Genomic DNA, 15,698 nt, shown 5'->3' with positions numbered 1-15,698 from the left:
GAGTATACTCTCATCGTTTTTTTATTTATTATCTAGTCATCACTGGCTATCTCCGGCGCATGTAGCTGCGCATTAATAAGGCTATAGTGGAAGGAATTTCCTAGCCGCCCACCTAAACCGATTTATGGTACGAGAGAAATGCAAAATGAGGTCAGAACAACACGTGTTGTATGATAAAAAAAAAGATACACCTATACAGAACAACAATCATATAACAATGCATCCAAAAAGTCTCTAAAAAGTCTCTGCCACTTATTCCTACAACTTTATGTATTAACACACTTATTGCATGTCATCAACCCACAGATACAACTTTATGTATTAACACACTCATTGCATGTCATCCACCTACAGATGGTTAAAGCGTCTACGCCATTGCCTTGGTGTTTGCTTCCTTACCACTTGGTATGTTATGGTGAAAGGTGTCTGTGCCTAAGAATTTATGGCTTCTTTGCTATCGCCTGCAACAGAAAAATGCAGGAGTTACTATGCAAAAATGATTGAGGATGTTGTATTCTACAGAAAAAAAATGCAGGAGTAATAACTATGCAAAAACTATTGAGAATGTTGCAAGTTTGGATTGTTTGCTACAGAAAAATGGAGGAGTTACTATGAAAAAACGGTTGAGAAACGATTGATAGTGTTGCAAGTTTCGGTTGTTTGGCCACTGTATTGGCATCAAGGAGGAGTTACTATGAAAAAATGGTTGAGAATGTTGCAGGTTTGGGTTGTTTGGCCACTTATAATGCAACAAGACAAAGAAAGAAGCTCATATCTATATATTTATACCAGGATATTAGTACTTTCTAAAAGTACAGATGTTGTAGTCCCAACAGAGTTTCTTGTCAGGTGGGTATCCTGTAACAATGCATATTTGGGTTAACTTAACTTAACAGGGAATAAATTTAACATGATCTAGATTTTATCCAACAAGCCTGGAAGGGCTATAAGCTTCCAGCCTCGGTAACTTAAGAAATCAAGGAGTCATTCTCAGACTTACCTTATCAATCAAGGAGTCATTCTCGCACTTCAGACCCATTTCATTCTCGGACTTTGCTTGATCGATGTAAGACCTATTTCTATTTCTTTTTTAGCTTGGATGTATGGTTCAGTAAATCAGTAAGTAGATTTAGGTACTGCAGTTCTTTTCCGTAAACCCTAGGCTAGGGTCTTCAAGGCATTTTTTACTATGGTATGGCAGCACCTTCCTTATAGATAGATACAGGGCAAGAAAGAGAAATTCTACCTAATCATTATGCGAGTTGTTCAATGTGTTGTTGTAGTAGGAGTAGGTGGACCGGGCAGACTTACTTCAAGGGCAGACAGCTTGAGGCATCCTCCACGGGATCTACATTGATGGGGACTCTACTTTTGGGCTGGATAGATATCCATATATCGTTATATGCCCGCGGTGGGAAATAACACCCCAGGCTGGCATTTTACTGGATGTGTTTACATATTTTGACACCCATTAAGCTACTGTGAAAGCCCAAATGGAGTTCTCTTGAATTGAACGGGTTACCGCAGATGGGTATTTTACTGGTCCACGAAGTTCGTAGGGTTTTATGCTGAACAGAGATCCAGTTTTTATGGTGTTGATCATGCTCTCCCCGGTTTAATAGAGAAACCCAACTCATTTCTTTGGCACCCACGTTTCCTTCCATTTTGCATTGTGGTCAAACATTGTTGGCTAAACCGTTTTTGGGGATAAGTTTTTCTGCATATAATTCTTCACAGGTTAAGGCCTGTTCAGATACAGTTTTGGAGACATGCGCTGGATGTGATCGCCAGAGAGGTAAGTTGTTGGGTTTAATAGGTAGGTGTTAACTATGTGTCAACCTCTGAATCTGTATATTTCTTCAAGGTATTTTATTTTTTATGTAAATTTTCATGATGTATTTATCTATGCCTTATAGGAATCTGGTGTGGGCTTATGTTTTAAGTTCTTGAGATGTATTAAAGGTGTTCCATGTCTATATTTTTATATTTATTTTTCTTAATATCCTTTTTGTATGTGCCTGTTTTCCTAGCTTTTCCTTGGGGTTTTCTGTTTTTTTTGTTAATGGTTTCTAGAGTTTGGTTGAGGAGATTGCCTCCCTAGCCCATTCCGAACACAAACAAGGTTTGTATTTCTGTTTTTGTTCTATTTTTACTATAGCTATTTTACCATAGATTGAATAATTGCTGAAATTTGGAATTTGAAAATACCTTTCAGTGTGTTGATTTTTGTTTGTTTCTGCTTTTTCTCTGAACACCCTTGAGCTTGCTTTGAACACTTTTGAGGGATTTCTAGGATGCACTGCTTCTTCTACAGGTGCGTCTGTAGAAATCCATTACTTCTTCTAGGCTTATGCTGTGAGCAGCCAAGCATGGCAGCGTTTCTGACACTATATTCATGGTGGTTCCGCACACAGAGGTGAAGGGTGCAAAGCGTCAATGATGGTTGCTGGTATATTCATGGTGGTTCTGCACACAGAGGTGAAGCGCCTACTGCGAGCAACCAAGCATGGCAACATTTCTGATAACTATATTCATGGCGGTTCTGCACACAGAGGTGAAGGGCACAAAGCGTCAATGATGGTTGCTGGTATTTTCATGGCGGTGATGAGCAGGTGTAAGCAAGTTGTGTGGCATGTGGCAAGTGTAAGTGTCGTAACGAAGCATCAATTTGCATAAGGACACATATGCAGTCTAAAAGTTTGGATATATACGCAGTTTCAAAATTTGGGAGATATATGAAGTTTGAAACCTAAAATGTTATAAAAGTTCATGTATGGCATTCGATGCATGAGTTTTTTGAAACTTTGGATAAAAGTTTGTTAGCCATTTTTGAAACTTTGGATAAAATCTTGTTAGCCATATAACATTAGCTGGAGATGCGCGAAGGTTCCAATAAGAGTCTCAAATCAAAACTTCGGATAAAATTTGCGTGAAGGGAAATTGCAACCGAGAGTTTGGTTAAATTTTTATAGCACACAAATTCTTTTGGTCAAATGAATGATTAATGTCTGGTCAACGCTGTATCGATCGCTAGAGTCCCTGCATTGCCGGAGGCAGGGACTAATAATTGTTGGTTGTAATTTCTTTATAATTTTGAAGTCGCAAGCGAACAACTATTAAAAAAAAATAATACAAATATTTTTTTGGTTACTTGTGTTAACCTAGAGGGATGTGATATAGAATATATACACATTTGTAATCTAAATAGTTATGCAAAAGCAGTCTTCTGTTTTACAAACAATAAAGTCTCATACATTATTTTGATGTTGAACTATGTTAAAATATTAAATTAAATTATTATTATTATTCTAAAAAAATTAGACTATAAACCATAATAACATCAATTTAAATATGGGTCTATGCATGGAGCGGTGAATAAAAACAGCTCGATTGAGATTTTTTAAGCGTTCAATTGAGCAATTTTTAAGACTTTGATTGAGCTATTTAAGGGCTTCAAGATTATTCAATTTAGCATTAAAAAAAACCCCAATGGAGCTTCGGTGTAATCCAAGGTTAGGGGTTCAATTGAGCAATCGGCTAAAAATTTCTCGCCAATACATCCTGGGAACGAAATTAAAAAAGGTGGCTTGATTGAGCCTTGAAGCTCGATCGAACCATTTTTTAACCACATTAAGGGCTCGATCAAGGGTTTCTTAAACCCTTGATCGAGCTATCTAAATTTTTACCTTAAACACTTGATCAAGCTACTGAGAGCCTTAAAAAGCAAGGTTATAGCTCCCCTTCTACAGATTTCTCTACAACACTATTTTGTATCTTAGTGGACTTAAGGCAGGAATTTTGCTTAAGTGTCAGAGTTGATCATGTTGGATTCGTGAATGAATCCTCTATCCAATGGCATATAAGTTTGAATTTTTCCAATTCATATGATATTTTTCATCTATTTCTAGTTAAACATCATGCTTGAATTTTTTTTGGACAATTTCAAAGGGGCTAAATAAAAAATCAATCACATAAAATACAAACAACCAAAAAAAAAAAAAAATAGCACTATCTTCATTTACGAGTCCTATTCAAAAGGGTACCCTTGCTTTTTCAATTTATTTAAACAATTGAAAAAAATCTTATGCGAATACATGTGCCTTCAAAATGCAATTGAAATATTACTCCGCCAACTTCGAAAATTAATAAAAAAAATATATAATTTTGCATTAAAAAAAAAATTAATATGAAAAACTTAGTTCTCTCCATGTAGATTATGTTCTCTCACACACACACACACATATATTAAAAATTACACATACCTCTTAAGATGTGCGATAACTTGCAAGGACAATCATTTCATTTAATGGAAAATGACAAATTATACAACACTAATTTTTTTTGCAAAAAAATTCATTAGCACGACAACATAATTCTCCACAAATTGTCTTTTTACTCTAAATCAAAATTCACAATGCTTATCTGATTTTTGAGGGCTTCAATTTGATGAAAGAGTAAAATTTTGAAATTTTATCGCCACATTTAAAAGTGTAACCCATCTTCATGCATTCTCCCATATAATATTATCAAAACTTTAAAAAATAAAATGAAATGTTTATTTTATAAAGATTTTATAGAGATAAGGAAATACAATATCAAAAGCATACAATGATTCATATGCTTTTATGGTTATACCAATATTAATCCAATTTATGTGAGAAAATTATGGAAGAAGGGGTTGGCATGAAAATGTCATTACACCTATATAAAGTTGGAACTATAACAAGAAATTATAGCAATGAATATTTAAGGAATCAATAATACGAAGAAGAAAGAAAATGCTTTTCACCACATAGTTTCATGCACAATCTTATAATTTCATTGGGTGTCTAGTTGTCTTTGGTTTTCCAATTTTCTAATTCCTATGTCAACTTGTCCCTCAAATGTGTACATATTTTATTCTCTAATCCATTTCTACAAGATGTGGAACATGGATTGATCTTTGGAGGAGTTGTGATCAACTTCATTAATTTAGGTATTGGAGCAAATTTGCTTAACATTTTTTCTTCTTATAATTCGAGTTATTTTAATATGCTATATGCATAGCATGTTTTCATTAGTTGAGGTTAGATTTCAAAATGGTATTGGGTATAAAAGTAGAAATTGGATAGCTTAATGATGTCTTAATTTGCATCCGTTGACCTAATGGGACGGTCAACACTAAAAAAATTGTGCATTATGAATGTTGGTTGATGAATCCATTGGGTATCAAAGTGAAACCCATTTTCCTTTGAAGTTCTACAACATTGACTACCCTAACAAAGTGATGCTTACAAGAAGGAAAACACATGTACTTGCTAGATGAGGTACAAGTACACATGCAAATAGTCCACATGTTCATATAGTTACAATCCATTAGGGGAATTTTGTGGTCTAAAATGAGCCTCCTAAGAAAAATGTACGACCAAAATAAAATTTGTAAGAACCAATAGGATTCAAGATGATGATGTCAACCATGGGGGATGATTCACCATTTTTGGAGTAAAAAGGTAAAAAGACTAAAAAATAATAAAATAGTAAAACTACTTTTTCAACTCGTATTTTCAACTTATCTCCCTAAGCTTAATTTTCGAGCGAGAGTACTCGTTAGATGAAAAATTTAATTCCTCATCCAAGGAGTACCCATGTTTCATACTTTTGATGGACCCTACTACACGAAAAATGAGAAATACATGAAAAAACGTGATTGCAATCACATTTTTCATGTATTTCTCATTTTTCGTGTAGTAGGGTCCGTCGAAAGTATGCAACATGGGTACTCATTGGATGAAGAACCACATTTTTAATCCAACGAGTGTTGCCGCTCGAAATTTGAGTAAACTCATAGGGAGATAAGTTGAAAAAATAGTCTTTTTCTTTTTTCCCTCTAAAATTTGATGATGTGATCTAATCTTATTTTATTATTTTATAATTTCCTTAGGAGGTCCATTTTAGACCTCAAAATTCCCCTAACGATAGTTGAATTTTCATTGACTTATGACTAATGTGACTCCAAGTACAATATAAACGTGGAATCATTATATTGGTGCATGTGGTAGGTTGATCATGTTAGTATCCTTAAAATTTAGATCTCAGGGAATTAGGATATGTGTAGTTAAATGTATATCCTTTAGATGCCTCAACATTGGTTTATCTAATGATTGGGCCAACACTTTAGAAAGTCGCATTGTAAAGTACCATCAAGTTATCATGGCAATTAAAGTAACACAATTAGTATATTACTCACACTCACCCATCAATATAGCCAAATGAATTTTAGTGACCCCAAAGAGACTCATATCTAATGTGAATTCAACCAACATAAGCTCTAATTTACATTTAGATACTAGTTAATAACCATTGTAAAAAATATATTGTAGATTAAACCATTCTTAAACACCTTTTGTGAGGGTAAATAAACATTCATAACAAGTAGATGACTTGCAACCAACCACTTCCTAAATTATATGCAAGTTTCCAAAAAATGCTTTAGAGGGGTACCCCAAATGGGGTATCAGATGGCTCCAAATATTAGGGGATGCAATTGTGTGGGTTAGATATCATCCTTGAGCTAGCTATTTTAGGGCATGAAATGGTTAGGAGTCCAGTTAAACATAATTTTGAAAAGAATAAAACTTATCTATAAGAAACCAAAATCTAATACCATGAAAATGAAACAAGGAATGGCGTATCTATTGAATGTCAAAGATTTCTACCTTAAGTATACAAAAGTTATGTCTAAATATAGTTTCAATGCAACCATTCATGTAAATTTGATTGGGTAAAACCTTAATCGTAGTGCTTTTGAACATGATGCCATAATTTAACCAGTCTCTTAAAATGGGATAATAACTCATGTCATGATTCATGGGAAACCACACAAAGTTAGGTTAATAGCTCATTTGATGATTGTTGGGAAACCACACAAAGTCAAAATTACTTTCAAGTACCAAATTAGTTCATGTGATAGCTATGGAATGTTGATGCATAACTAGTTTGTTATCCACTCATTGATTCACCATGTTTGCATATTTCTTGAAACATATTTTCTTAAATTCAAACCCATACCAATAAATCCCACTTAATACATTGAGATCCCTACATAATATCCAATATATATGTTCACCTCATCATCTTCATCTTCATACTGTGTGAATATTAGAAGAAGACTACTAAAGATAAAACCCTCATACTCCACCTAATCTAGGGATGAAATTCCTGACTCCCTCTCCATTCCTTCGTTAAGATCTCTTCCTCATCAAATCCATATCAAGAAAAATTACCCAAAGAACTTGGTTCATCATGTGGAATTCCATGTTCATCAATATTTTCCCTCAAAATACCTATGTCATCAAATAGGTTTCTAACACATCTAATTAAATAATTTTATTATCTTTAGATGTGGAGAAGGCTTTAAGAAATAATAATATCATCTCATCCCAGGAGGAAATAAACTTAGTGGGTAAAGAATTGTATCCAATAGTTACAACCCCTTGGAAAGTAAATATGAATAAACACTACAAGGAAAAGACCTAGCAGAATTTTTTGTGAAAGCCCCTATAAAAATAACCCAAAAAATCATTTGTAGCGGAGGTCACTAGTGGAGGTGGGCGGGAAAATGTTTTAGCGAATGATTTTCTCATGATGTGTATAAATACACCAGTGCTTTACTATCCATATAAGCACCGGTGCCACATAGAACATGGTGCACCATGGAAAATCTATTTTTATAAAATAAAAAAACATGGTGTGCTAAATAAAACAACGCACTGATGCTTGAATAATCAATAGCACCAGAAAAAGGTTAACTTTTAAAAAATTTCAGTTTTATATACACCAGCAACACTGGTGCCCTTCCGGCAGTAAAACACCCCGGTGCATACCAAGAAGGAGCACCGCTATAGTTTTTAAATTTCAAAAAAATGTGGTGTTATTTTCAAACGATGCACCAATGTTGTAAATGTATTAAAACACACTGGGGCATCTTCTAAAGAGCACCGCAAGGTGATTTTTTTTTTTTTTAAAAGAGCGGTGCTATAGTCCAACAAAGCACTAGTGCGGTAGCTGTATTAGAAGGCCCTGGGGCATCTTAACAAAATCACCACTATAGATTTTTAAATATAAAAAAAGAAAAGAAAAGAAAAAGATGGTACTCTTTGATATCTTCTGCACTGATGTGATTATAATAACGCACTAGAGGAGGGTTAAATAAAAATATACTCTAGAATGTAAATTCTATTTTTACCATCTACAGTGCCAGAGAGCTCTGAAACACGAGCACCACTCTTGCCTCATGCAAGTTCCTTGACGTTGATCCTTATCTTGATCACCATCCTTTTGTACCATGCTCATTGCCTAACTTTCCAATTTTTTCAGACTGTGGTAAAATTTGTTTTTCTCCATTACATGTCAACAAAGCCTCCCCGACGAGAAAATGTCTAGGTAATATCTATGTTTCTCTCTGATTTAACTTTTTAGCGGATCAAAATTGCAGATTAGCTTAAAAATTCTATTATTTTTTTAAAAAGACAAAACTGCGTTGTGTGCTTGATATGTTCGGCTCACGCTGATAGTGGTGAAACCTATAAATTTACAGGGTGTGCCACAATTTGGTGTGTGAACATAACGCACTTCTATTGTTGCAGTGCATCTCGTAAATGAAAACAAACCGAGAAAGCTATAAATTGTACGTCGGTGCGTATATTTTTAGGTTACACCTGGTGCAGTTATATTTACTAAATGCATCACAAAAATAATATTTAAAAATATAGCTCGGTGCATTCGATAACCTGAATGTTATGTACTTGTGCGAAAAGGTGATATGTGTGCACCCGTACATAAGTGTGATGCACTGTGATGAAAATTTAAATATGTGAATCAATAGTGTTGTGTCATAAGTATCTGTGCATCAAGGTCAGTGCAATGTGCACTAGAGCCGGTGCATTACTACTTTTTGGCGCACCGGGGAATTTTTTTTTTTTATTGAAATTTATGTTTCCATATTTATAAATACATTTTTCATTTAATAAAAAAATTGTATTTTATGAGGCCGATGTATTTTATATGTCATTCATGTAGCAGAGACACTAGCAGAGGGAGAAACAACATGAGCAGGAGCAAATGGCAGACCAATACAATGTGGTCCAACCATGGGAGGCTAGAGTGAGGGAGAGGGTTTTATACCCTCGCCCTATTACTGCAAAGACTGGAGGGATCTTAAGGAATGTAGGACTCATAAAGTACTATGAGGAGGCTACATCCCTGAAGATGTACTTTGTCTTGTTAGTGCATTTGATCTGTCGATGGATTGTTCAAGAGCAGGGTTTCCATGTCGGTCTTGGGGCGTGGTATAGACCCTCTGAGGAAGACATATAATTTATAACTGACCTATCCAAGAGAGGGGTGGATTTTCCCTAGTTCCATGATGTTCCCCATGGGGTTGTAGCAGAGAGTCAACTTTCCTACTCTCAAAGATATCTTGGACCTCATGCAGTCAGTCCAACAAATTTTCGGGTGTGTGGTGGACAACTATAAATTTCTTCTTTTGCTCCATAGGAGGTTAGGTGCTTCCCGTTATTAGTCACCACCATTGCACACTTTAGTAGTGATGGGAAGAACATTAGTTGCTCTCTTTTGTATTATGTCGATTATTTGATTCAGTCACCACGTTGTATCAGATGGCATGCCACTTTTTTGAGGTAGTTTTGTATGGATTTAGATAGATGTTGTGTAATGATACATGGGAAGGCAAACTTCCCTTTCGATTCAGAGATTTTTTATTTATTTTTTGGGAGGTTTCTAGATATGAGGCCTACATTTTATTGTGGCCCACCTAGGCTGATCAATAAGGTTCAGATGTGCATGTGGGGCTAGATGATGCCTAAGAGGGACCAACTAGAATTTTTGACTAAGATATCCACCTAGGAAATGGCGCTACTCGTCAGTGAGTTTGACTATGTGTTTATCTTGTTGTTATTTCCTTCTGAGGGGATTGATTAGAGGTAGTGTCCCAACATCCTCTTCAGACCGGTTGAGCCTCTAAATGATAGAGATAATATTAGTGTTTTCTTTAAATTAATATAGTTTCATTTTATGTTTTAATTAATTAGAATAAAATTTATCCTAGTGTGTTCTTTAACTTGTTTTATTAAATCATTTAATGAAATTTTCCTAATTATTGTTGTGTACTATATATTTTGTAGACATTGACACATTCAATGGGGACATTCCTCCCCCCCCACCGGATGGAGGAGATGAGGAGATGGGTGATTCCCAAGAGGGTGAGGCACATTGTTAAGGGGTTGTGGGAATCTGGGCCCGTAGCGCTAGTCTGAGATTTTGGATGGACTACCGCAACAAATTGTCTAGAGTTTTGTTTGAGGAGGGAGTCTGCACTACGAGGGCTTAAGACATCAGTGCAGATCCAAGTTTCATGGATCTTTATAGGGATTGTTCGGGTGAGATGATGTCTCTTATGCATCATATCTTCAGAGCTAGTAGGCTACTGACAACGATGAGGGATGTAGGGCATGCAGTAGCAGATATGTCAGATCATGATGATAGTGAGGGCGGTGATCATGATCATGATGCTTCTGGTAGTACTACCCAATCAGATCCTGGTCATGATTTTAATGAGCCTTCTGGCAGTACACCTCCTCCTTAGTCGCATAATGATCAGATGCCAAAGCTAGAATATGTGCCTTATGTTTCTCTTGACAAAGTAGATAAGCCACCTCCTCCTCCATGTTAGGGTTCAACAAATGTTGAGGCAGTCGTTAACCATCCATCGTCTTCTACTGCCGACCAGTCACCTCCTCCTGATCCACCTCAAAGTTCGACAGGTGTTGAGGCAGTGGTTTACTATCCATCATATTTTGTTGCAGACCTCGCTGGCACTACTACGTATGTTGTATCATATATTCGATTGCAGTTATTTGACTTATATATATATGATGCATTTTTTGTTCATGTTTATGTACTTAATTTATATGTTGGTGTTGATGTGTGTATATATATATATGATGCATTTTTCGTTCATGTTTATGTACCTAATTTATATGTTGGTGTTGATGTGTATATTGTTAGGTCATGTTAGATATGTTCATTTAATGTTCTTGTAGATAGATGTCTATGTGATAACAGTTATTTGACTTGAGATGTATATTAATTTGAGGATGTACGTGGTGACGATGTTAGATTACAATGTTTGTGTTTTGTTAGATATGATCACGATGATGATGCTCTGTTAGATTATTAGATTTGTGTGCTAGCTAATGACATTTATATGTGCTACAGGTGTATATAATTAGACGATGGTGGTGAATTCAGATGTGTATCTTAGATGATGTTTATGTTTGTTAGATGGTTATCATCATGATCATGTTTATTTTTATGAGATAATATTTATTATAGATTATGTATTAGTGAACTTATATCAAACGTTTATATATAAATTTTCATGCAAAACGACTTAATTTTAAAAAACAAGCAAAGATATTTTTATAAATTACAAAGTTTAGTATGGTTGAAACTATGATTGTAAAATTACGATAAATATTTTTCTATTGCTTAGATAGCTCACTGATATTCAATCTAACTTAATTAGTAAAATATTTCAATACTCACAAGGAAAAAATAATGAAAGGTAAAATAATTGAGTTAGTTCTTAATAAGACAAAAATGTGTAATTCATTTAAATTTTAATATAAAATAATAATAAAAATAAATTATTCAAATATACAATTTAACCAATTCAATATTGGTTTATAAAATTCAATTTATTGTTAAATTTAAAAAACTTAAGTCACATTTTTTATAATTAATTTAGATCTAATATAACTAAAAAAGAATTAACTATCTGGTGAAGAGCGGGAGATGGTTTTCGAATGTGAGTCTGTCGACATAGAACCAGCGCTAGAAGACCTTCTTGCTTGCTGGGGTCATGATGTGTCCGAGAAAAATCTGCAACATTTCTTTCCGAATAGTGCAGCGAACTCAAGTTTACTTGACGAGGCGGTGGGAGAAGGGGGTTTGAAAAAAGGCGCTCAGGAAAGGGTCCCTGTAAAAACCTTATTTTGGAAGGGCTGCTCCACAGCCTGTCGAGGTCTACGTCCAAGGAAGAGGCAGGAGGGGAGCCGAAAGGATTTGGAGAAGAGGGACAAGTGCGAAGATTGGCCCCAACCTCTGGTGTTGGGGTAAAAAGGACGGTTGTGGAGGCGGATGAAGGCAACAGTGACCCTGTTGGAAGGCGAATTGAGTCGCTTGGGGCAGAAGAGGCAGATGCTCCTGTTAATCAGAATCCAGGGGAGGGAGAAGCCAAGAAGGAGGTTGTGGGTGGGAAGCGGAAGAAGAACAAACCTATCAGAAAAAAGGAGGAGCGCCCTAGTTGTGTTTTTGGAGTGGATATTCGTATAGATCAGGCGATGGAAGCCTCAGAAACCTTTTTAGTTGGCAGAGTCCGTGGAAGAAAGTTCTCGGTAGACTACATCAAGGTTTGGGCTCAGTCAGAATGGAAAGAAGCACCAGGTCAGCCAGAAGAGATCAAGAATATGGACAGAGGTTGGTTTTGCATTCAGTTTGGGCAAAAGGAGCATGTCGAATGGGTGCTGGAAAAGAACTGGAGCTTCGGGAAGAGGCCAATTTTATTCAGAAGATGGATGCCCCTGTTTGATGCCCAGAAAGAAAAAATGGTGGAGTCTCTAGTCTGGGTCAAATTATTGGGTCTCCCTATGCAATTTTGGACTGACTCGGCCTTCACTTCAATTGGTAATACCCTGGGGAAGTTTCTCGACATTGATAGATCATATCTACGAACACATGATTGGAGTGTTGCTCGTATCCTGGTAAGTTTAAACCCCAGAGAAGGTTTGGTGGATGCTATGAACCTGAAGTATCGAGGTCTAGAGTTTTTACAGACCCTGGACTATGAAAACCTCCCTTTCAGATGCCATCGTTGCCATAAATATGGACATCTGGCCTGGGAGTGTCCTCTCGGACACCGTCGCCGCCGAAGACAAAGGAGAAGTGGAAAAAATCTGGAGGCAAATCAGGAGGTGTTCACACAGGAAGAAGGGGCTCAAATCAAGGAGAGCGATCCTAAGGCAAACGCTCAGGGGTTGGTTCCGGAGCAAGTGGAGGAAGAAGAACAGGAACAACCTGGGTTTGCAGCAATTGAGTCTATCTCTACCCCGATGACCTTCCTGGGACCCCCAGCAGTCTCTGAAAAGGCAGGGGCGGCTCAGGCGAGTTCGCTTCTATCCCCTTCCTTTTCCTTATGCACTTCTATTGCTTTATCTCAGTCATGTTGTGATGAGTCTGGTCCTTTCAGGCAGCTCTTGAATGACCTGCCAGACCTGAGGAAGGGTCAAGCCTCTTTAGATAGTGTTATCATGGCCATTCCATCCTCTCCTAAGTTGACCTCTATTCCCATGGATGCTGTCTCATCTACCCCTCCTATTGTCTAGAGCCCTGAACCCCCCTACAATCTTAGACCTTTGGCCAACAGAAAGGGGAAAGGGCTTGCTGTGGGAGGTCTGGAGCTGGACATGGTGTCAACAGGCCCGAGGAAGCTAAGAGGAAGGAAATCTAACCTGTCGAAGGCACAGTTGAAGGCTGTTATCGATATTGCTGATGGGAAGCAGATGTCTCTGTCAGGGGTGCTTAGAGCAAAGCGGCCACCCCCTGAGATTTTTCGATGATCATCTTATCCTACAATTGCAGGGGTCTAGCTAGTCTACCCAAAAAGCTAGCTCTGAAGGAACTGGTCAGGTCCAACAAACCTGATATTATTCTTCTCCAAGAAACTCTGGGGAAGGGGGAAGAAGTTACAGGATGCCTCGTTAAGCTTCTTCCAGGCTGGAGCTTCCATGCCATAGATGCTAATGGACATTCGGGAGGGGTGGCACTAGGCTTCAACGTGAAGGTACTTCGAGAGATCTCCTCTTGGGGATCGGAAAATGTCTTGGTTGTGGAACTATACTCCAACGAACTATGCATCCCTTTTCTTATTCTAAATGTCTATGGACCTGTTTTGGATCGGGAGAGGTTCTGGAACCCCTTCTTCACTAAATCTTTTTTGACGCACCCAAATCTTATAATTGGAGGAGATCTAAATTTTTCATTGGGGATGACAGAATCTTGGGGGGTCAGAGCCAGGGCAGATCCCCTTTCTGATTTCTTTCTGAATAAATTGGCCTCATCTCTCCTAGTGGATGTCTCCCTGCTCAAGTTGCGCCCGACGTGGAGGAACCGAAGAATAGGAGAAGAATGGATTGGGAAGAAACTTGATCGATTCCTACTCTGTGAATCGTTGGCAGAAAATTTACAGGCTTTTAGACATTGGGTTGGGGAAGGTGGTCTCTCGGATCATTTCCCTATCTTTCTGGAAGTGAAGGGAGTTTTCATTAAACCAGACACTCCCTTTAAATTTAATGCCTCTTAGCTCTCGGATGCATCCTTTATTAGCCTCTTCCATAACACTTGGAAGAAAGATGATCTCAATGAAGATGAGAGTCACAAAAAGGTTTTTATGGATAATTTAAAAAGGATGAAGGTTGCCTCTAAGCATTGGGCCCTCCATAAGAAACTGAAGGAAGAAGAGACCCTGGAAAATGTTAACTCTGAGATTGCCCTCCTTGAAGACCCAGGCGGTAATGGCTATGGAACAGTAGAGTCTCAGGCTAGACTTCAAGAGTTGGAGATGGAAAGGAGGAGAATCCTCCAGCTCAGGGAGGAAAGTTGGCGCTTAAAAAGTAGAGCGATCTGGTTGCAGGCGGGGGACGATAACACCAAGTTTTTTTAGAATTATGCTAAAGGAAGGAAAAACTCTAATACAATCTGGGAAATGAAGAAAGCCAATGGTGAACTGGCTCACTCTTTTGAAGAGTTGGCCTCATTAGGGGTCAATTATTTCAAGAATCTCTTCAAAGCGCCAGAGGAAGTTTCTATTGCAGAAGTTATAAGAGTCGCCCAGTTCTTTCCTAGGTTCATAGAGGAGGAAGGAAATGACTCCATCATGGAACCTGTTTCTAAGGAGGAGGTAGAAGACATTCTCAAAGCAATGCAAAAGGACAAAAGCCCTAGCCCAGATGGCTGGACTGTCGAATTTTTCCAACACTTCTTTGAATTCATTGGAGATGAGTTAGTGGCAGTTGTGGAAGATTCCAGGCGTACAGGATCAATCTATCATCCCTTCAATGCCACCTTTCTAGCCCTCATTCCCAAATCTGACCTCCCGGGCTCTTTTGATGAATTCAGGCCCATTTCCCTGTGCACCTGTGTATACAAAATTATTGCCAAAGTTATTGCCTCCAGGCTAAAACCTTTCCTCTCCCTGAACATTTCTCCTGAGCAATTTGGTTTTCTAGATGGCAGACAAATACATGAAGCAGTAGGAGTTGCTCAAGAAACTCTTCATAGTCTAAAAATTGGAAGAAAAAAAAGGAGCCATTGTGAAAATTGATTTGTCAAAGGCTTATGACAGAATCAGCTGGATGTACCTTAGGCTTCTGTTAACTCATCTGGGATTCAGGTATGATTTTGTGAGATGGGTTATGAGCTGTGTTTCTTCATCTTCCATAGTTGTCCTGATCAACGGAGCGGCCTCCAGTTTTTTTAGTCCTGAACGTGGCCTGCGTCAAGGTTGCCCTCTCTCTCCCCTTTTGTTTTTGCTGGCAGCAGATGGCATCAGTCTTATGATTCATGATGCAAAAATACAGGGG

The 15,698-nt window shown here is 37.6% G+C and overlaps 1 protein-coding gene across 1 annotated transcript; it reads left to right on the top strand.

Annotated features, from left to right (window-relative positions):
* Positions 1-13,672: 13,672 nt before the first annotated feature.
* Positions 13,673-14,419, top strand: LOC149208431 (uncharacterized). The gene has a single exon (XM_089398341.1). It carries the CDS (start codon positions 13,673-13,675, stop codon positions 14,417-14,419), a length of 747 nt encoding a protein of 248 aa, XP_089254467.1.
* Positions 14,420-15,698: the final 1,279 nt, after the last annotated feature.

Source organism: Pinus tabuliformis, chromosome 1_2 (assembly GCF_031772625.1).
Source record: "Pinus tabuliformis cultivar Carrire ecotype Pingquan chromosome 1_2, CPIR1, whole genome shotgun sequence".
Lineage (NCBI taxonomy): Eukaryota > Viridiplantae > Streptophyta > Pinopsida > Pinales > Pinaceae > Pinus > Pinus tabuliformis.
This window is presented reverse-complemented; position numbering and strand designations above follow the sequence as displayed.